Source organism: Pipra filicauda, unplaced genomic scaffold, assembly GCF_003945595.2.
Source record: "Pipra filicauda isolate LSUMZ 115617 unplaced genomic scaffold, ASM394559v2 scaffold459_size522612_pilon, whole genome shotgun sequence".
Taxonomy (NCBI): Eukaryota; Metazoa; Chordata; class Aves; order Passeriformes; family Pipridae; genus Pipra; species Pipra filicauda.
In genome coordinates this window covers 62,124-80,913 of record NW_024104597.1, presented here as the reverse complement: position 1 = coordinate 80,913, position 18,790 = coordinate 62,124, and the positions used below count along the sequence as shown (strand labels likewise).

General features: G+C 43.1%; 1 protein-coding gene across 1 annotated transcript in view; it reads right to left on the bottom strand.

The window, feature by feature from the left end:
- MSANTD1 (Myb/SANT DNA binding domain containing 1) overlaps nt 1-14,953 on the bottom strand; it is a 33,117-nt gene extending 18,164 nt beyond the window's left edge. Inside the window, 4 exon segments of the mRNA XM_039385976.1 lie at nt 595-859; nt 14,689-14,790; nt 14,793-14,869; nt 14,871-14,953. Coding sequence (XP_039241910.1) covers nt 595-859; nt 14,689-14,790; nt 14,793-14,869; nt 14,871-14,953 — 527 coding nt within the window.
- Nucleotides 14,954-18,790: the final 3,837 nt, after the last annotated feature.

Here is an 18,790-nt window from a genome sequence, read left to right as displayed (position 1 = left end):
CGGTGCACATTGATTCTCTCTCTGCAGATATAATAGTTCTTTCACTGCTGCTGCTTATAATTATAGCAATGTGTGTCACTCAGTAATAAGACATTCAATTATTCTTGGCCCCATGAAGTGTAACCCTTCAACTCACGAGACCAAAATCTAGGAGCATCAGCCCCCCCCAACCATTATTCTCTTCTAGTTTTTTTTTAACTTTGCCTTGCAATTCCGATTCTCAGTGGCCACTTCAAACTGCAGGAGTTTCCCTGCAAGGAACTGGCTTCCAAGCTAACACAATCAGTCCCCTCAGCAAAGAGCAAAAAAAAAATAAATCTCTTTTCCCCACTAAATACATTTCCATCCCTCTGCATCATAACAATGCCAGCTAATTTTAAAGAAACAAAGTTGTCCCAGAGTTTGACATGAAATGGGGGGAAAAATTAACAATGACGTAACAGCATTGGCAAGAGAGAATTTTAAAAGCGATATGAACAATCTTTAATCTTTTATCGACAGATTTCCTCTAGGAGACTTCTTTCTGAAAGGCAAAAATCACTGCGCCGTCCCTGCTAAAATCTCTTAAAATAAAAAGAATGAACTGAAGCTTACCTGTACTGGAATGTCATATTTGTAATTTTTATCTTTATTTCCTCTCCGTGGCGAATTTCTCCAGTCATTTCAAAGAGTTTGTTAGCCATTTTCTCATAAACTTTGGCATTCCTTTTAGTTTGTTTCAGCTCATCAAAAAATTCTTCCCAAACCAGCATTAAACCTCTCATTTCTGCATCAGTCCAGTTCCTGGCCCTCCTGTGTTTCTCAGTCTGAGAAGAGACAATGTAACTGGGAATTTCTGCTGCAGCCATTGCTGACTGACCTAAAAGGGTTTTAAAAGAGGACACTTAATATAGATTGAGTTTTTAGTTTAGGTTTTTTGTAGTGCAAGACATGCATATGTGGATAAAGAATTTGAATGACAACAGAACATATGAAACCTTTTTGCAACAGCTTGAAGCTTGAGTGCACAAAATGGGGCCTACATCTGACAGGCAGGAATTTAGTTAAAAGCTTTTAAACAGAGAAACGTCATTTTGATGTCACGTTTCCATAGCAACAGAGCAACTGCATAAGCTACAACAACAAAAACCTTTTAACTGAAAGCCAAAGAATCAGGACAAAGTTGACAGGCCATCAATATTAAAGCTTTTAAACACTTTAGGTTTAACAAAAAAAAGATCTATGCAGCCTTTGAGAAGCTACTTTTAAGTTTCTACTTCTTTTTTAGCTTTCCCTTACCTTTTAGGCAGACAATCTGCTAGCAGGGGGTCATGGTCGCCTGAACGAGCTTTTAAGTTGCGCCTTGACAGACTCTCTAGGAGGTTGCAAGGACTGAGGCCATGTACACAAAAAAAAAGCTTTTTTTTTTTTGCAAAGATATTCTGCAAAAAGAATCAGCCAGCTTTATGAAAACTATACATCTCTAAGCTAATAAATGTTTAAGCAGGCAGGCTCATTAAAAAGGAGCCTGCATCTGGGTTTTAGACCATGCACAAAATAGTATTTAAGTGTTTAAATATAGAGAGAATTGTATATAAAATTTCAATATAAAGCCACTTTTTTCCCTGAGATGTTTTGCTGCTGATAAGCACACACTGCAGTCCTGTCAGTATGAATTTGCCTTTGTAGGTATGTATTACTGTATGTGTATTTTGTATTCCTAGTAATTTAGATGCTATTTATGCAGCCTGTGTTCTGCCTTAGGACTGCAGCAGAAGCATTTCACCTGCTTTATGGGCAACCTAAAAGGATTATTCAATGAGTTAAAAAAAGGCTGTGAGATGCTTAGAACTGCGAATAAATTGCTTTGCTGTAAAACAAGCATTTTGAGCTGGGGTTTATATAGGGCTAAATTCTGCCAGCAGTTATACCAGAGAAGAACCGCTTATTCATTGTATTAAATACAAGCAGTGGGCCAAATCCTGCCACTCTTACACTCCTGCAATCTGACAATAATCTTTCACAAATGAGGGAGATGCAGGAACTGCATTAATTCCAGCAGTACAACCAGATAAAGAAAAAGATGTGCATTTCCTACAGTCCCAATTGAATCGTGTTATGTAAAATATAAATAAATAAACCTTTCTTTTTATTATTTTTCTGTTTCAGCATATAACAGCAATAACGACCTCACTGCAGGGCATTTCCTGAAGATTAATGGCAGGCAGGGGTTAATGGCCTGAGGCTCACCCAGTCAGTCGTTAATCCCCAGGAAATGTTCTGTGCCTCAATCCTTAATGCTTAAGTATCCTATAAATTGTAAGTCTTCTCATAACCACATCCTTGATCTTAACAATAGTTTAAAAATGCACAGCTTGGTTTGCATCCTAGAGATGGCAAAGGGAGCACATAATGTTCCTTAAAGGTACACCAGTGATATTTGTAGTATCATTGCCTTCTTTCTATTTTATTTATTCTACTGTTTATTACAAGAGGCACAACAGCATACCACAGAATAAGGGAAGGGGGTGGTGGGGGGAATCACATAAACTGTACATAGGAACTTCCACTGATACAACCCTGAACGTCTCTGTCAGAAATATACCTGCTGAGTCACTGCCTTCCTAAGGAAAAAAAAAAGAGAGAGAGAGAAATAATAAAAAAAAAATCCCCTAGCTTCCAAATAACTGCTTTTAACTACTAATATGACAGCCTAGCAACTATTACCTTTAAAAATGTGTAAATAGCAGCATATGTTGTGATGATGATCTTGCACGGTTTGTCTCTTGGGTGGCCAGCTGGGAGACATCACATGATCAGGGGACAGATGGTGGTCAGAAGAGGATCAGCTGATGACACATTCATTTTATTAATTTATTGTTTTGTTTTGAAATTCTCATCACTTAACCTTGGGCTCCAGGCAGCTATGTTAATAAAACCGTACTGAACTGAGCTGCCTGCAGTCATAGCCAGTGGCTGGGGATCACCAGGACAAGTTTAAGGAACCAACGCAGTGTCTGAGAAGAAAATACCATCGCTCTGGGTCTGACTTGGGACCAATGCATGCTACTGCAAAGCCAGGCTTGCTTCTCAACCTTTAATCTTCCAGTAGAGGTTTGTTTTTCTCCTCCAGACTTTAATCCACCAAGATTCTGAAAATGCTGATTAACACCACTGAAACCCATAGCATGATATACACACACATTGTAAAATCCAAGAGATACATGTGATCCCTGCTTTAAAAATATTTTTAATCCAGCTTCAACTGCAACAACCAGGACAGGGTGGGTGAAAACCTTTCCAGCTGCAACAAGTTCTTTTTGTTGTAGTCCACAACTATTCCTTCCCCTCTCCATCCACATGTGCCTGGCATATGTGCGGCTGCTCCTTGTGCTTCACACTGGCCCCCAGACCCAAATCCAGGATCCTGCAGGAAGGGGGCGGTTGTTTCCCTGTGAAATTCACATCTCAACTTTTCTATACCCTGTTTTCTATTAGTATACTTGACAGATTGATATAGTGGTATAGTGCTATTTAACATCTGTTAAATAAAAGAAATGCTTTCTAATAATACCTCCCTTATTCCCCTCCTCTCAGCACCAGAAGGGAATCTAAGTTTCAAGGACTCAGGTTTTATCCCCTCCTCTGAGAAAATAATTAATTATGGAGACCCCGCATGCCTCCTCTACCTCGCTGAAGCACACGTGCCAAGTGGTTGATAAAAGTAACTGTTTTCCTATACAGAGCTGAAAGCATAATCCCTGCAGTCTTCACTAGAGCCAGGGGACAGAAAAGACACCTCTCCGGCCTGCGCCTCTCTCTGATGGTGTTCTGTAAAAGTGTGCAGTTCCTGGGAGTCACTAAGCCCTTGTCCTGGTCCCTGAGTTGGGACAAACAGCTAAGACAGGACCAGCAAACCCTTAGGAGAAGAGCAGCCCTGCAGCAGCAAGAGTTGTCCCTTTCCAAGATGGGGGCATTGGGAGGAGAAGGTCAATTAGCACTCAGCTGCTTCTTGCCCCTCTCAAGCTAGAGGCCAGTCAAGATTTGTCATCTACCTCAACGACTGGCTGGTCACTAAACCAGAGTAACTGCTGGCATGACAAGCTGCAACTCAGCCGGACCAAAGGCACTGATATCCCTCATCAACTCCACTCTGATATCTCTGCTGATGGCACAGTCCTCCAGCACCAACTTCCTCAAGACCAAGGACCAGTCTGGAGCCAAATACCCTGCAAGCAACTGAAGCTCTAACTGTTCTCATCAATAAAATAAGGATGTTAAGGTCTTGGAAACCAATGATATACATAACAGAGCTACTGAGTACACCTCTGTAGATTACTTTCCTCTGCAGGAGAAAGCTGTCTTCTTCACTCTCCTTCTCACCCCAGTTTCTCCTCTGATGAGCACTGCCGTGACAAATCCAGAAGATGTTCTTATGAACACCAATCTCAGTGGGCTTGAGGATCTCACTCGTGCCTTTCCTTTCAATTCACACCTGCTCCTGAGAGCTAAGGAACATGAATTTAATGATCCTGTTGCAAATCTGTTCTTCATATCATCTGTCTAAACACTCTACCTTTTCTTGCAATTATTATATATCAACTTGAATAATAGCTCTCACAGCTGTTCCATCTTTCACAGTGATCTCTACAGATAACAAACCCCAAACAGGGTAGAAGGTTTTATAATTTGCAGATGTGGATCTAATGAACTTTTCCTACAAATGTTATCACAGAGTTCAAACAACTCCATTAATCCTAACGCATCTGTTGACTACACTTCGGGTGATCTGTGCTAACCAACCCTGTATACAGCCTTCAGCTTTGCAAGTATGGGCTAATGCATGCCAAACAAAACTTCCTTTAGCCAGGTTTTAGGGAATGGTGTTTTCCCTTCTGTTTGCAGGGGAATAACGGCTCTCGTCAATCACTGGAGCCCAACCCACAAACTGTGAGCAATTACACTGTGGTTACAGAAGAGCATGTCCAATCCTGCTGATGAGGACTGTGGTAGAAGTCAGGCAGATGCTTCTTGGCAAATCAGAATTTATTCCATTAGGATACAAGAAATTTCTGCAACTTCTCCTAAATGTACTTCCATGTCTGAAACCCACACGGGAGCTGTCGATAGGGCTGCTGACACACAGATCACTGCCTTTTTTGATTTCAGAAATGGAAGCACATTAGCTTTGGTTCAGGAAAGTCTTGAGGCTAACTGGCAGCAAACACCCTTTCAGGCAGCACCTTGGAGCTAGGAGGAGGAGGTCCCCTCTGAAGGGTCATCAGATGTGTCACCCTTTGAAGGCACAGGTCCAACTCTAAAATGCATAAATATCTCAGCAGAACATTTTGTAAATGTTAAATACATATAACTAAAAACCAAAACAAACAAACAAACAAACAAACAAAGCTGCTTTCACCCTTCTGTGTTTGGGGCAAGCTGCTGAAAGCAAGATCGTCCAAACCAGAGACTGGTCACAGCTCCTTGCAATCCTCCAGTCTGGCCCACCAGGAGTGTAACATGGGGGCAACAACAAATCTTGGAACTGGATAGTGACTGAAGAGAACGTGTTCATCCTCTGGTCATTTCAGTGCAGACACACCTTAGTAACTCTTCTTAAAAGGGTGTACTAGTATGTATGTGTTTGTCTAAAAACAAAGCATTTGGAGTTTGCATTGCACTGGAATACTATGTTTTAAGTTTAAAAAAGCTGCATGTGTTGGGAGGCTGTCTCCTGCCCCACATTTTGCTATCCACTGGGCTAAAACGCCCACTTTCTCACAGAAAATGATGGGTTGAGTGTCTCTGCTTGCTGCCCACTGCAATTTGCAAAGATGGTTAAATGCAACGCAGTACAGACAGACTGGGGAATGAGATGCTGGAGAGCAGAGCTGTGGAAAGGGACCTGAGAGTCCTGGCCAATGGGAAGTTAAATATGAGACAGCAGTGCCCTGGCAGCCAGGAGGGCCAACCCTGTCCTGGGGGGCATCAGGCAAAGCATTACCAGCTGGGCCAGGGAGGGGATTGTCCCACTCTGCTCTGCACTGGGGCGGCCTCATCATGAATATTGTGGCAGTTTTGGTCACCAAAATACACAAAGGATATTAAGCCATTAGAGAGTGCCCAAAGGAGGGCAACAAGGATGGTGAAGGGCCTTGAGGGGAAGCCGTATGAGGAGCAGCTTAGGATAATTGGTCTGTTCAGCCTGGAGAAGAGGAGACTGAGGGGAGACTTCACTGAGGTCTTTAACATCCTCATGAAAGGAAGTGGAAGAGCAGGCACTGATCTCTTCACTCTTGTGACCAATGACAGGACACGAGGGAATGGTGTGAAGTTGTGTCAGGGGAGGTTTATGTTGAATATTAGGAACAGGTTCTTCATCCAGAGGTTGGTTGGGCACTGGAACAGGCTCCCCAGGGCAGTGGTCACAGCACCAAGTGAGACAGAGTTCAAGAAGCATTTGGACAATGCTCTCAGACACATGGTGTAACTCTTGGGGTGGTCCCGTGCAGAGACAGGAGCTGGTCTCGATCCTTGTGGATCCCTTCCAACTCAGGATCCTCTATGATACTGTGATTCTCTATGAGACAAGAAATACTCTATGAGATACTTTATGGGAGAGGAAACACTCTTCCACTACTTCTGAAAATCTTGGCCAGAGAAAGTAGGCAGGGACAGGTGATCATAGAGGAGTAGTTGCCTTCTTTTCTCCTCCATTAAACCGACATGGCAGTGAAACTGTTGTGCTGAGGAGAGTGCTAGAAATGAGAAGCTCACCTTGAGGTAGGGAAGCACCTCACAGGCACTGTAGCTGGGCTTAGGAACTCCGGTAAGGTCCATGCACCATTCAGTCTGCCAGTTTCCTTGGGTGCTGGAATCATGTGGGTTTGTAAAGGCTCAGAATCTACAGGAAACCATAAGGCTGTTGTGAACACAGAGCCATGAGGTCAGTGTTGTAGAACTGTACACAGACACAGCTCACGCTGTCCTAGGACCTGGGAGGGAAGTTTAACAATACAGCAGCATTTGTAAAGGAAAGCCAAAGCTACCCAAACTGCAGGAGGTCCTATTGCAAATACAGAATGAAAAAAAAAATTATTCAGGCTAAGTACAGTAGGTGTGTCGAGATACATAAAAAAAGGACAGTCTCTTTCCTCAGAGGGTCTGCAACTAAACTGGGGCATGCCACAAGGGAAACAAACGGGAGAGACCAGAAGGGACAACTGACAGCAACACATTACTGAGCAAAAGACATGGCATGGTTGAATAGCTTTTATGGATGTCTAAAATAAATAATACCTGCAAACAAGTCCAACAACAGAAATGGGTGCTCTGGAGGAGGCTGGCTGAGGAGAAGGCACTCTGGCTGATGTGGGGCAGAGAAGATTTTGATATGACAACACTTAGAACAAAAAGAACAAGAAAAACAAATGTTTTCACACAAAAGCCCTGCCACAGGGCTGTCTGAATGACTGGTTTCCCTGATGGTGGAGTGGGGCACTGGGCAGCCCAGGACGGTAGTCCAAGAAGGTGCAGGTGAGTTCGAGGAAGCTGGAGGGGTTTTTTATTTCATTTTGCAAGACAACATCCTGCTTGAATTTCACTGTAATCAGAACATTTCCCAAAAGCATTTTGATCTTGCTGAACTGGCAAATTCTGACCAAAAATATCTCCTTTGCCTATTTTAGTAGTAACCATGGAAGCCAGCTTTGTACAGACATTCAGTTGGAGAGAGGATGGCAAGAGACAGTGAGGTGAATGCAGACAAGCTGGGAAATGAGGCTTCAGCAGTTTTTGTGGTCAGATCAGGAAGCATTAGCAGACAAGGGAGAGAGCTGGAATTTTGTGGGGTTTTAGAAGAAGGAGCTCATGGACTGCAGGGAACCCAAAGAATTCACTGTTTGGAGAAACCAGGTATGGACTGGTATATTGATAGTGATTAGATTAAAATTTACAATACTAAGAATTTTCTTTAAATTACTTTGTATTTTTTTAAGCTTAGCAGAAACACAGACACTCATGCTACAGACCCTAGTTTAGCATATTGAGGAGGGGAAAAAAATCCCTTGTGTCCAGAAGGTACAAATAATCACTGCCCAAACGTCTGGCACTTACAATATATGCAGGCAGGATGCCAAATTGGATGGACTTTCAATCACACATGTTCCTAAATTTTCAAGCATACAGGGAGAGACGGGCAATATTCTCAAAAATTTAGTTATATAATGTTGAAAGCAAAAGACATCAGTCCTACATGTGTCATACTCCCAGTTCAATTTATAGCAAACAGAGAATTTCTGAGATTTCCTTACTCTTAAGAAAACGTTTGAGGATCCTTAGCATACAAAACAACCCATAGTATCAAACATACTCCTTTTCTGACAAGGAAGGAACAAACCATATTACAATGAAAACCACTGAGTTCCCAATGAATGGTTTCCCAAATTCCACTTGAAAGAAATTATTTTGGTCCTGCTTACTTACAGGGGTTAGTCAATAAGTCCTCCTGCCCATGTTTGGTTTTTAGCACGTTTTAGCAAGCTACTTGCTGAAGTGTCTAATTCATTAAAAACTGCTCCTAAAATGCTATGAAAATATTGCTCCTTCAGAAGAAAATTCCTCTAGAGAACCTGTTCCAAGCAGTTCACTTTCGACATAAACCATGAGTTAATCCAGTTTGGATTTGAGTTGTATCACAAAAGAAGAAAAATAATCCCTGTCGTGCAGGAGTCTGCCCTGTGCCTTGTGCTGAGTGACGTTCCCATGACTCAGCAGGGCAGGAGAAAAAAGCCGTGTCACGAAAAACCAGATGACAGCAGCTGGTTTGAGCGCAGTGCTGTACACAGCATCGCTTCTCCCCCAGCAAGAATTAATGCTGCTGGTGTCATCCCTTCCCAGCAGCAGCATAAAAGGTAGTGATATTTAAATAAATGCTTGGAGGAGGTTATCGATTCATTGATCCATTAGCGAGAAGCCATTCCCCAGATTCCAACAGAGGAGAGGGAGCCAAGAGCAGGGAGCTTGGCACTGGTGCAGCACTCGAGCTAAATGAGTTTCTGCAGCGTTGTGGTAACAGGCATTAGAGTTGTGTTGAATAAATGGGTTCTAGCTTGCTGTTCGTCCAGAAAGAAGAGCGGTGTGGGCCCTTTTCCAGCAACCTCAGAGAAACTGCAGCGCAAATTGCTGGCAGTTCCCTGCCAGAAGCCCAGCCTCGCTGCTCAGAGTTTGCTACTGGTTTGGCAGCCTTCTGCATCCACCTCGCAGCTGTTTGCATCCCCACACTGTCTCTCCCTGGCTTCCTGCCAAGGCTGGCAAAGGATGTGGGGAGGCTGGACCAGCCCCTTGCCCTGAACCCACAGCCACACTCCAGGTGAGCCCAGCAGCTCCCGGGGAACACCTTGCACAGGCTCATCTCAGCAGGGGACAGTGATGGAACCAAGTCCTGCTGCTCTGCAGTTTAATCAACCACAGGTTTTGAAAATAAAAAGCATTAAAATTCAAAGATGTCTGCCAAGTCAAGAAAGGCAGGAACTTCTCCGACTGTCCTGCACTTCTGCCTGGAAACCCCACACTTCCCTCAGCTGCAGCCCTTTCCCCCCCGCAGGGGTTCGCTCAGCTCTCCAGCCCCTTGGAGGATAATTTAAAGATTTTAAAAAATATATTTCAGATAAAATATTTAGGGCACAGGAGATTTTCATATCAGTTCATAAAAGATTTAAATACTAAAATGTAAATGGTGTTTTGGGTATTACTGCGAGGCAGCCTCAGGAATGGAAATTCAAGAAAAGCATTGCAACCTATAAAGTTCAGACGATACTTGTAAAAGCCTGCCTGATCTGAGAGCTGCCAAAAAGGTCAGCAAAACCAAACTCACCAGCATCCTCATGCTGTGATAGCCAAAGACCTTATCTACTTAAGTGGTTGCTAATGGAAGTTAAGACCATACAAGAGGCAGATGCCATTTCTGGGACAGGCTGCCAGTAACGTCACCCATCCCACGGCATTCGTGCCTTTACAAGGGAAGCATAGACAGCTTCCAAGGAACTGAACTAGAAGTATCACACAGCACTTTACTCCAATGCCATGCTCAAAGTGTTTCAGGGAGCTACTGATGGGGCTCATGAAGTCCTGTGTGGTCTGTGTTTGCAAATCCTTCCCCCAAAAGGATGGGTCCTGCCTTTGTACAGATGATCAAAATTCTACAGCTACCAGGACACTGAGTAGCAGCTCCAAGACAAACACAGTATTGGGAACTTAACCATTAGCTCTCACAACTTGTGATAGGCAGGAGGACCTATCTCAACACAGAAATGTTTATTGCAATATGCATGTAACATTGCCCCTTTTGACACAGTGGTTTGCGGTATTCGGGGTCTTGTGATCCCTCTTGTTTTAAGGATGCACAATCTTGTTCCATGGACATCCCATGGACATCCAGGAGGAGTCATCTACCACATCCAAGTGTGTCTCTCTAACCAGTCTTCTTCCTTGGGATTCAACATCTTTCACTGCCTTCAGCATAAGCCTGTACTGCAATTGATGTTATGTTTGTCATTGACTCCTGGCTTATTCCAGCTGTTTTCCCCCTCCCATTGTCTCTCTGCTGTTTATCAGACACAATTCTGCTCCAAGCACTCTGCGGGCACCAGGGTTCAGTTTATATTTCAGCCTTAGTGTGCTGCTCTGATCCAGGTATTATCTCCTGTTGTGTCAGCTATCACTAAACCAAGGAGTGTGTATGTGTTTCCTCTCTTCACTACAGTGCAAAGCTGCCAGCAAACCTATCAGCCCACAGACCAAAGAAACCTTTTCTAGCTGCCACACTCAGGAGCAGCATTCTGACAAGCCTGAGGAAGCCAATCTGCCCCCTTTCATAAGTTCTTCTGAACTAATTGACGCCCACAAACCACTTTCAGATGCAAACGTCTCCAGGTCTAAGACCAGGTGTCCAAAACCACCAGAGATTTTTAAATCCTCCCTGGTGCTTTCCATTCAATGTGGCATTCAGTGTTGTAAACCAGAGGACATGCCTCAAATAAGTGTAGGTCTGCGCAGGGAAAAGCAGCATCATTTGCTTCCTTATAAATGCCACTGCAGTGTGGTTACTCATAGAATCATAGAACATCTCAAGTGGGAAAGGACTCATCAGGATCTTCAAGTTCAACTCCCTGCTGCTCACAGGATTACTGAAACCATGTAACTAAGAGCGTTGTCCAGACACTCTTTGGACTCTGACAGGCTTAATGCCGCGACCACTTCCCTGGGAGCCTGCTCCAGTGACTGACCACCCTCTCAGAGAAGAATCTCTTTCTAATGCACAACCTGAACTTCCCCCGATTCAGATTTGGATGTAAGCAAAGCTAATACTACCAAAAGGAGTGACAGGGTACCTGCCACCATCCATTTCTCAGCTGAGTCGATCATGCAAATGCAATCAACAAGATTACTTTAAATTATGGATTAACTGGCCTCAGTTCGCCTGTGGCAGATTAGCAAACACTCAAATGACTCTTTTTTGGCAGAAAAGCTGCCTCCAGTAGGTCAGCAAAGATTATTCTGAATAGTAACAAAACTGAGGAGCTAACAGACTGGATTTTCAGTACTGCAGAACCTACCTACTTCCAGCCAAACTCCACAGGGTGTGAGGCATATGCAGCTTAAATAAGAAACCTAACCCAGATGTTTGAGGAGGGAGTGCAGACCTGAAGTGTATGGAACCTAAAACCACACAGATGAAGGAGATATCCAGCATGAAGATGCCTGTACAGACAAGCTGTCTGAAGGGAGTCTGTGGCAGATGTGACTGGCAGTGGGAATTCTTATTCTGTTCATCCCTTAACATTCAGTTGACAGATTTCTCCATAGCCAGAAGGAGCAGTTCGGAATCCCCACATTCTAAGCAGGTCTTCAATTGCTCAGAAGGCTGAGATTCTTTAGTTATAAAAACCAGCTTTAATGACTGTAGAATCAGAGACCTAAACAACGAAACAAGGAACTACCATCCGACTGCAAAGAAACAAGAATAAACAATTTACAGAAAACCAAGCCATTTCACAGCACAGTGTCTCACTCCTTTTAATAAAAGTGGCCAATGTTTTCCACTGTTTGTGCAAACAGAAGGCAATGTTGTGTTTCCCAGGGGAGGTGCTCTTGTGCAACTGTTTATTAGAGGCAATCAGTCAACTCCAAAGGACTTAAAAATTCAGTCCTCTTCTCCCCCACCTCAATCACCTTATGGTAAAAACTACTTTGACTGGTTTTAGCTCCTATTTTGCTGTGGATTTTAAGGAGCTCACCAGCCTGATCCACAAACCTTCCCAACCAAGGGCAAAACAAGTCTGACTGCTTCTTGTCAACATCTCACCAGCTATATAGATGAAAATATCCCCCATGCTGTCTTTAATGCCTGGCAGCAATATCCCAGTGGCTGAAGCCGCTCAAGCAGACCAAAAATGCATCACAGGCAGCAGTCTAAAATATTCAATGCTGGCATCATGGTTTTCTCCATTTGCAGCCTCTTTCCTCTCTGCACACTGTGCTTCATGGTAACTGGACAGGCAGATTATACTAAAGCTCATGCCCACCTTGTCAAATGATTTCTCATCAAGTCTCAGCGGGAACTAATTGAAGATTAAACTAATCATTCCATGAGGCCTCTTATGCAGTGTTTTATCACTTTTTGTGAATACATTAAAGAAAACTTCAGTGAAGTGCTGATGTGGCAGGACCACTGAACACACAAGCTGGAGTGACTGGACAACCCAACACACATCTGAGAAATGAGAACTTTGGATATCCTCAATAAATGGGACAAGACAAACCCTTATGCATTTCTTCTGGCTGTACAAACCAGCCCAGCAAAATGGTAATAGTGTTTTCCAAAATATCATCCTGCCTTTTCTGAAAACAAAGGAGCAAGTCTGACAAGAGCTGCTTGATGTTACATGAAATATTCCCAAGGAACTCTCTGATCTTCTCTATCTCCTGAAATCTGGAGAATACCACAGCCAGGCACTCTAACTTGTGTTGATCCCTGCTTTAACCTGCTTCCACAATAGCCAAATTCTTTCATCAGCCAATCTGTAGCTCCATCCCTGACCTCTGATCCGCACAGCACCTCTCTGGGTATTGTACACAGCTATCAGATAACCACAACTGACATCCAGGCTTCCTCCAGCCTCTGGGTAAAAGCTGTAAAGAGGGGTCATGGCAGACCCCCAGATGAAAAAATTAATGTAGTTTTTCTGCAGTGCCTTGCAGGGTTAAAGGAGCCATTTAACCAGAGATGAAAGCTGAAAGATAGGTCCAAGAAGCTTTTTTGTTTTGAAGCAACAGAAAACACCCCCTGGAATGGCAGAACCTGACACTATACTCAGTAATAAAAATCAAGATCCCAAAGGCAGGATCAGACATATTCTCACTAGTGTTTGCTTTGACAGAAATTTGCATTTTCAAGGCTCTTCTGCTGTAATGGCAAAAGAGAACTCCAAATACTGGTCACCACAGCTATTGGGAATATTTCGGGAGTATTGTATACATTTCATTATTGTGCTATATGCTACTCTGTCTCCCTTGTTTTTATCTTACAAATAAGAACTCCTTCAGGCAGGCATCATATGCAAGTTCCCATCTAACCATTTAAAATATTACAAGTGGTGTGAGTTATCAGTCAAAGTTTCTGGAATCACTCTCACTTTTAAGATAATTTAGATGCTTCTCACTACTTTCAACATGCTAGTATATGGGAAAGCAAGATTAGCTTTGGTTTAGACTATTAACGTAATATGATTGCAGTGCACTCAGAAATGGTAAAAAAATCAACTCTCTTTCATTCCCAATTGCTCAATTCAGTATGAAACCACAGTAAAACAGTAAGCAAATCTTGTGAATAAGGCTTTCATTTACATTTGACAGAGAGCCAACATCTGTGTTGCTATTTTATTTATACACACAGACACATATATATACACACATACACACTTCTTATACTTTTATATAAATACACACACACATTATTTTACCTGGTTGCTTTCTAACAGTAACTATTTCAATATAAGTTTTTGAAGAGGAGAGGAAGGGTCTGCTGAAGGAAGATTGGGTCACGGCCTCACTGCAGAGCCCAGACAAAGGGTTCAACATGCACATTAACCCTCATAAAGTGGAAAAGCATTGTATTTTCTCTCCAAAAATTCAGAAAGCATTTCCTGTCCTTACAGACTGTGCACCATCTCAGGACAAATCCCAGACTGCTAAAAATCAAAACCACGCTTGGATGCCACAAGTTGTTCTTCTGTGTCCTGTAATTTTGTATAAGGATCACCAAAAAGAAAAATCATTTTGTCCATCTTTAAGGAAGGACAAAATTCTCATTAGAGAATTTTGCATATAAAAGCTTGAGGAGACGGTAAGTCCAATACTGAGCTGCAAGAAAGCATGTCCCCAGTGAGACACGAAAAATTGTTGCACTCTCAAAATCATGGAAAAAAAATGTTAAAAGTTAACACATTTTAAAATATACTCCTCCAGCTTACTGGCTAATATCTCTGACATGGTCCGGTGGCACAGCACCCTCAGAGCCAGTGCATCAGAAGGAACCAAATGAGTTCAAGGACAAAGAACCAACCCGTTCAACCCTATGAAAACCCGTGTCAGTGATCACCACAGAGAGAGATGTTACAGCACAGACTCCTCTGTCCACAAGGAACAAACCTGTAAAATCACTGCCTACAAGGGACTGAAACAGTGACCGACTTGGCCTCCTCTGGCCAAAGAGAAGACAACACAGCACCTTCTCCACACTCAGAAATTGCAGCCTGAACCACTTGGCTCCATTCCCTTCCCTGACTTTTCAGAGGCGGAGCAGAAGGAAAGCACAGTCTCAGTGCACAAACCCGCACCTTTGTATCTTCAAGGGGTTTATAGCATGGAAGAAAAAGTTCAGTACCTGCTGTCCTAGGAACAGAAGATCCTCCATGAGCCTTAAAGTCAAAGCAGGACTCCTCACAGCAGATCACGGACCCAGAGCAGAACTTCGCATCTGGGGAGAGAGAGTTTGGCAGAACAAGGCACTGTGTGGGGAGGGGAGTGAGGAGACATTTCGTACCAGTCAAGGAGGAAAGTCAGCTGTGGTTAGCCAGGGTTATCTTGCAAAGGTCTAGAGAGCTAGGTTTGATTTAGTTTTTAAAGTCTAGCCTTTCAAACAGCACTGACAAATGTATTCCCCATGCTGTATAGCCCCATCATAAATAACTTGAATCAGCCCACAGGCCTTCAATAACCTCATTCCCGTGTGCTGAAAGCTGCTCATTTTAAGCATAAAGAATATGACACGCATCCTCATCTGCACATCTTACCATGGCCAGCAAAAGGTGTCTCTTTAAAAGACATTCCAGCCTCACCCAGGGCACCAGTAGGCATAATTTTTCCTGACTTTTCTGTCATCTGCCCAACTTCTTCATTAGGAAGTTAATACTCAGTGCTCAGCCCGCTGTCCTTCAGAGGATTGCAAACCCTTTTTTAAAATATGGTGGGTCCTGAAGGTATTGTTATCTCTATTTTACAGAAGAAGAAGCCAGAGAAAAGCAAGGGGAAAAATTTCTAAAGCTTCTAAATGACTGTGAAACTGCAGTAATTTTCAGAAGAGAATTGGACACTCCAGAGCTGAAGTCAACCTTGCACGTCCTTCAGTCACATCTCACAATGAAACACACTCTCAATTCACTTTGGGCAAGGTCCTCAAAGCCACATGGATACCTGAAGAGAATCACAACAGGAAACAACTTCCAACTCTAAACACAGAGCTAAATCAGCCATGACTTCTCCCCTCCTCCAACCTGACAGTCTGCAGGAACCCATTTTTTCACCAAAAGAAGGTAATTGGATACCTCAAGTTTTTCTTCCTCCATGCTGAGATCCAAATATTTTGGCTAAGCTGAACCTCTTAGCACTTATGCCCAGGAAGCCCACTTGGGACTGGGAGGTCGTGAACACGGCTAATGCTCCTCAACGTGGCTCTGGTGTCAGTATGAGGGAGCAGCTGCTCCAACTTTCATTTAAAGACGTGGCTGGAGGAAGAAGGTGTGGTTTGGGGTGGCACCAAAATAGCACCTGCTGCCAGGACAAGGTGGTTGCAACCTCTCCCTGTGGATAGAAGCACTGGGTTTGGACTCTGCCTCCAGGGCTGGTTTTGATTTTTATCCAAAGATGTTTTAATGCAAATTACATAGTAATCAGCCTTGGGAATGCTGCCAGATACCTGCTCCCCACCTCTCTTTAGGTAGGCCACAATCAGGCTCCCACTTGCTTCTCCTCTCCGGCTCTGCGAATCCTTCTCCGCATCATGGCACAACTTCAATAGAATGGGCTGAGAGGTTGCCTACAGCCTGGGAAGGGACAGGTGGATTTGAATATCCCTTGGGAGAAGGAGGACCCAAACCCAAGTTCGACCACTTCTGAGATGAGTATTAAAACCATTGAGTTATTATATGAAAACCACCACACCAATCATTTGTATCTTAAGCAGCAAGTGCAGGGCTGTGAGCTGAGACCTCAGCAACAGGGGCAGGTTTGACTCACCGGGCCAGGTTTGGAGCTTGCAGAGTGTGGGAGCTGCTTGTGGGATGTGGCGTGAGAGCTGGCTGGGGATGTGGGTGGGAAAAGGGTCTCCAGGAGTCTGAGCAGATACCAGGACAAGTACTGGGGAGGGAACCAGATCCTGCAAACAAGTCCTCTTGAAATCACCAGAGGTACATCTGGTCCCAGCATTTGAAGTCCTAACCTTACTTTAGGGTTAAAATGTCAAACTAAAATCTCTTTTATCACCACCAAAGTGCTTTTACCTTGCATTTTTAAGTGTTTGTTTAAGCTGAGGTTAAAAACAGTCTGGGCTTCTTGACTCCTTTTCCAGATCATAAAACTCTCTGAAGTCCAAAAGAGTATAGAATGTTTCTATAGTTTGACTAACAGTTGTGTGCCTAGTTAGCTTCCTGCACCTTCTTCATCCCCGACCTAAAAGACTTAACCTGCAAAAATTTAACTAAAAGCATTTCTTAAAGGAATTTTTAGAGTAGCTGTTAGCCAGTGTGTTTTTATCACAACCCAACTCAATAAAGTAACAGCTAGCTCTACATTTAATTGTTAGGAAAAAGGCTGTAATTAAAGAGCAAGTCTATGCATGTGTTTTTAAATACTGTGAGCCTCATTTTCTTCAAATTTGTTGTTTCTTCCAATTCTTTAAATATGCATTTGAAAGAAGTAGAGGGGCAGGTAGCACTCTTTGGAAGTGGCAAATAGGTCTTTTGAGAAAATAAGTACATTTTAATCTCACTGAAACATACTTAACCATAAAAATAGGAGGTAAGAGGTAGAAAAGTTGCACTTTTTGACAAAACAGAGGATGTATCCCCCTAAATAGGGACAGATGAATAGCCTGAGTAAATGGAAATATTTGCAATTCATTTTAGACATCTAGTAAGATGTGGGCCAGAGCTCTAGAATTTGTTTCAGGCCCTTTCAGAAATAAAGTCTGACACAAGATTTTGATTTAAATTTCACTCATCCTAGTGACACAGTCATTAGTTTATTCAACAGCATTAAAAGTGAACAGCAAGTGCCCCTAGAAACCTCCTCCCACAGAATAAGAAAGCGAGAGGTAAAATTCTGCATCATTCCACGCTGATGATTTTTTTAGACGGAATTTCCCACTCACCTTAACAAGGTGATAATTAAAAAATCTCTGCCAAGGAACACAACCTCCTCACTGGACCCCCGCAGCTCTGAACACACCTGCTGCTGGAATTTGATGTCCTGTATCTAGAGCATCACAAAGTGTTTGGGAGACTTATTTAGGAACAAGTACACAGTTGCACAGAGATTAAATTCCTTGGAGTTCTTTTTCTTCTTCTTTTTTTTTTTTTTAATTATTCTAAGGAAAAACAAGAGAGGATCCTGCAGTTTGGTAAGTCTGAACATAAGGACACAAACATGGCTTGTCATCCTTCCAGCCAAGCATCTGATGGCTACAGAAGAAACAACACAGTTGTGTCTCTGCTGACTTGCTACAGCTGTTCTTTTCAGGTTTTGCAATGGTATGGGAGTATTACAAATCTAATATTGCTTTTGGTATATGGAGAGCAATGCTGGCCAATCCTGCTTGCACTATCCCATTATTCAATTAAATATCCAAAATTAAAATATACCACATGCCAATACAGAGCACAGTCTTACCAGCCCTAAATCAGGGTCAGGTTTATGCTTTTGTGGCCTCTCTAAATATGCTCAGCTTGAATGAGCTGTACCCTCTGCCTGTTTGAGAATGACCGGTCGCTTTCATTTTGCAGGATGGATCCACACCCCTTAGGGCACATCTGAGCTCAGGCTTATTTTTTTCCCCCCACAGAACACTAAGGTGCAGATCAGAGCATGGCTGATATCCACACTAGTTGCTGTACTGTCAGTGTATGTTCTGTACCACAAAGAAAGAGAATCCAGACTGCAGAAAAACCTACTGCACACACCATCACCTTCCTCTGAATCTCATATGAGCAATGACTTTGCACCCACAGGAGGAGACCAACTGTGTCACTCTTCCAGCATAGGCTGCCATCCAAACCCATAGCTGGTACTACCACACACACCCCCCCTTATTCAGTGGCAAGCAAGCTCTTATTGTCCTGTATCCTTCCTCCTCTTTCAGATCTCAGGCAAGACTTTTCACCCCTGGCACTGAATCATCTATTTTACTACCTTTAACCCCCCTCAATTTGGCATAATTTGTTTTCCCAGACCCACCACTGTGATTTTCCCAAAAAAA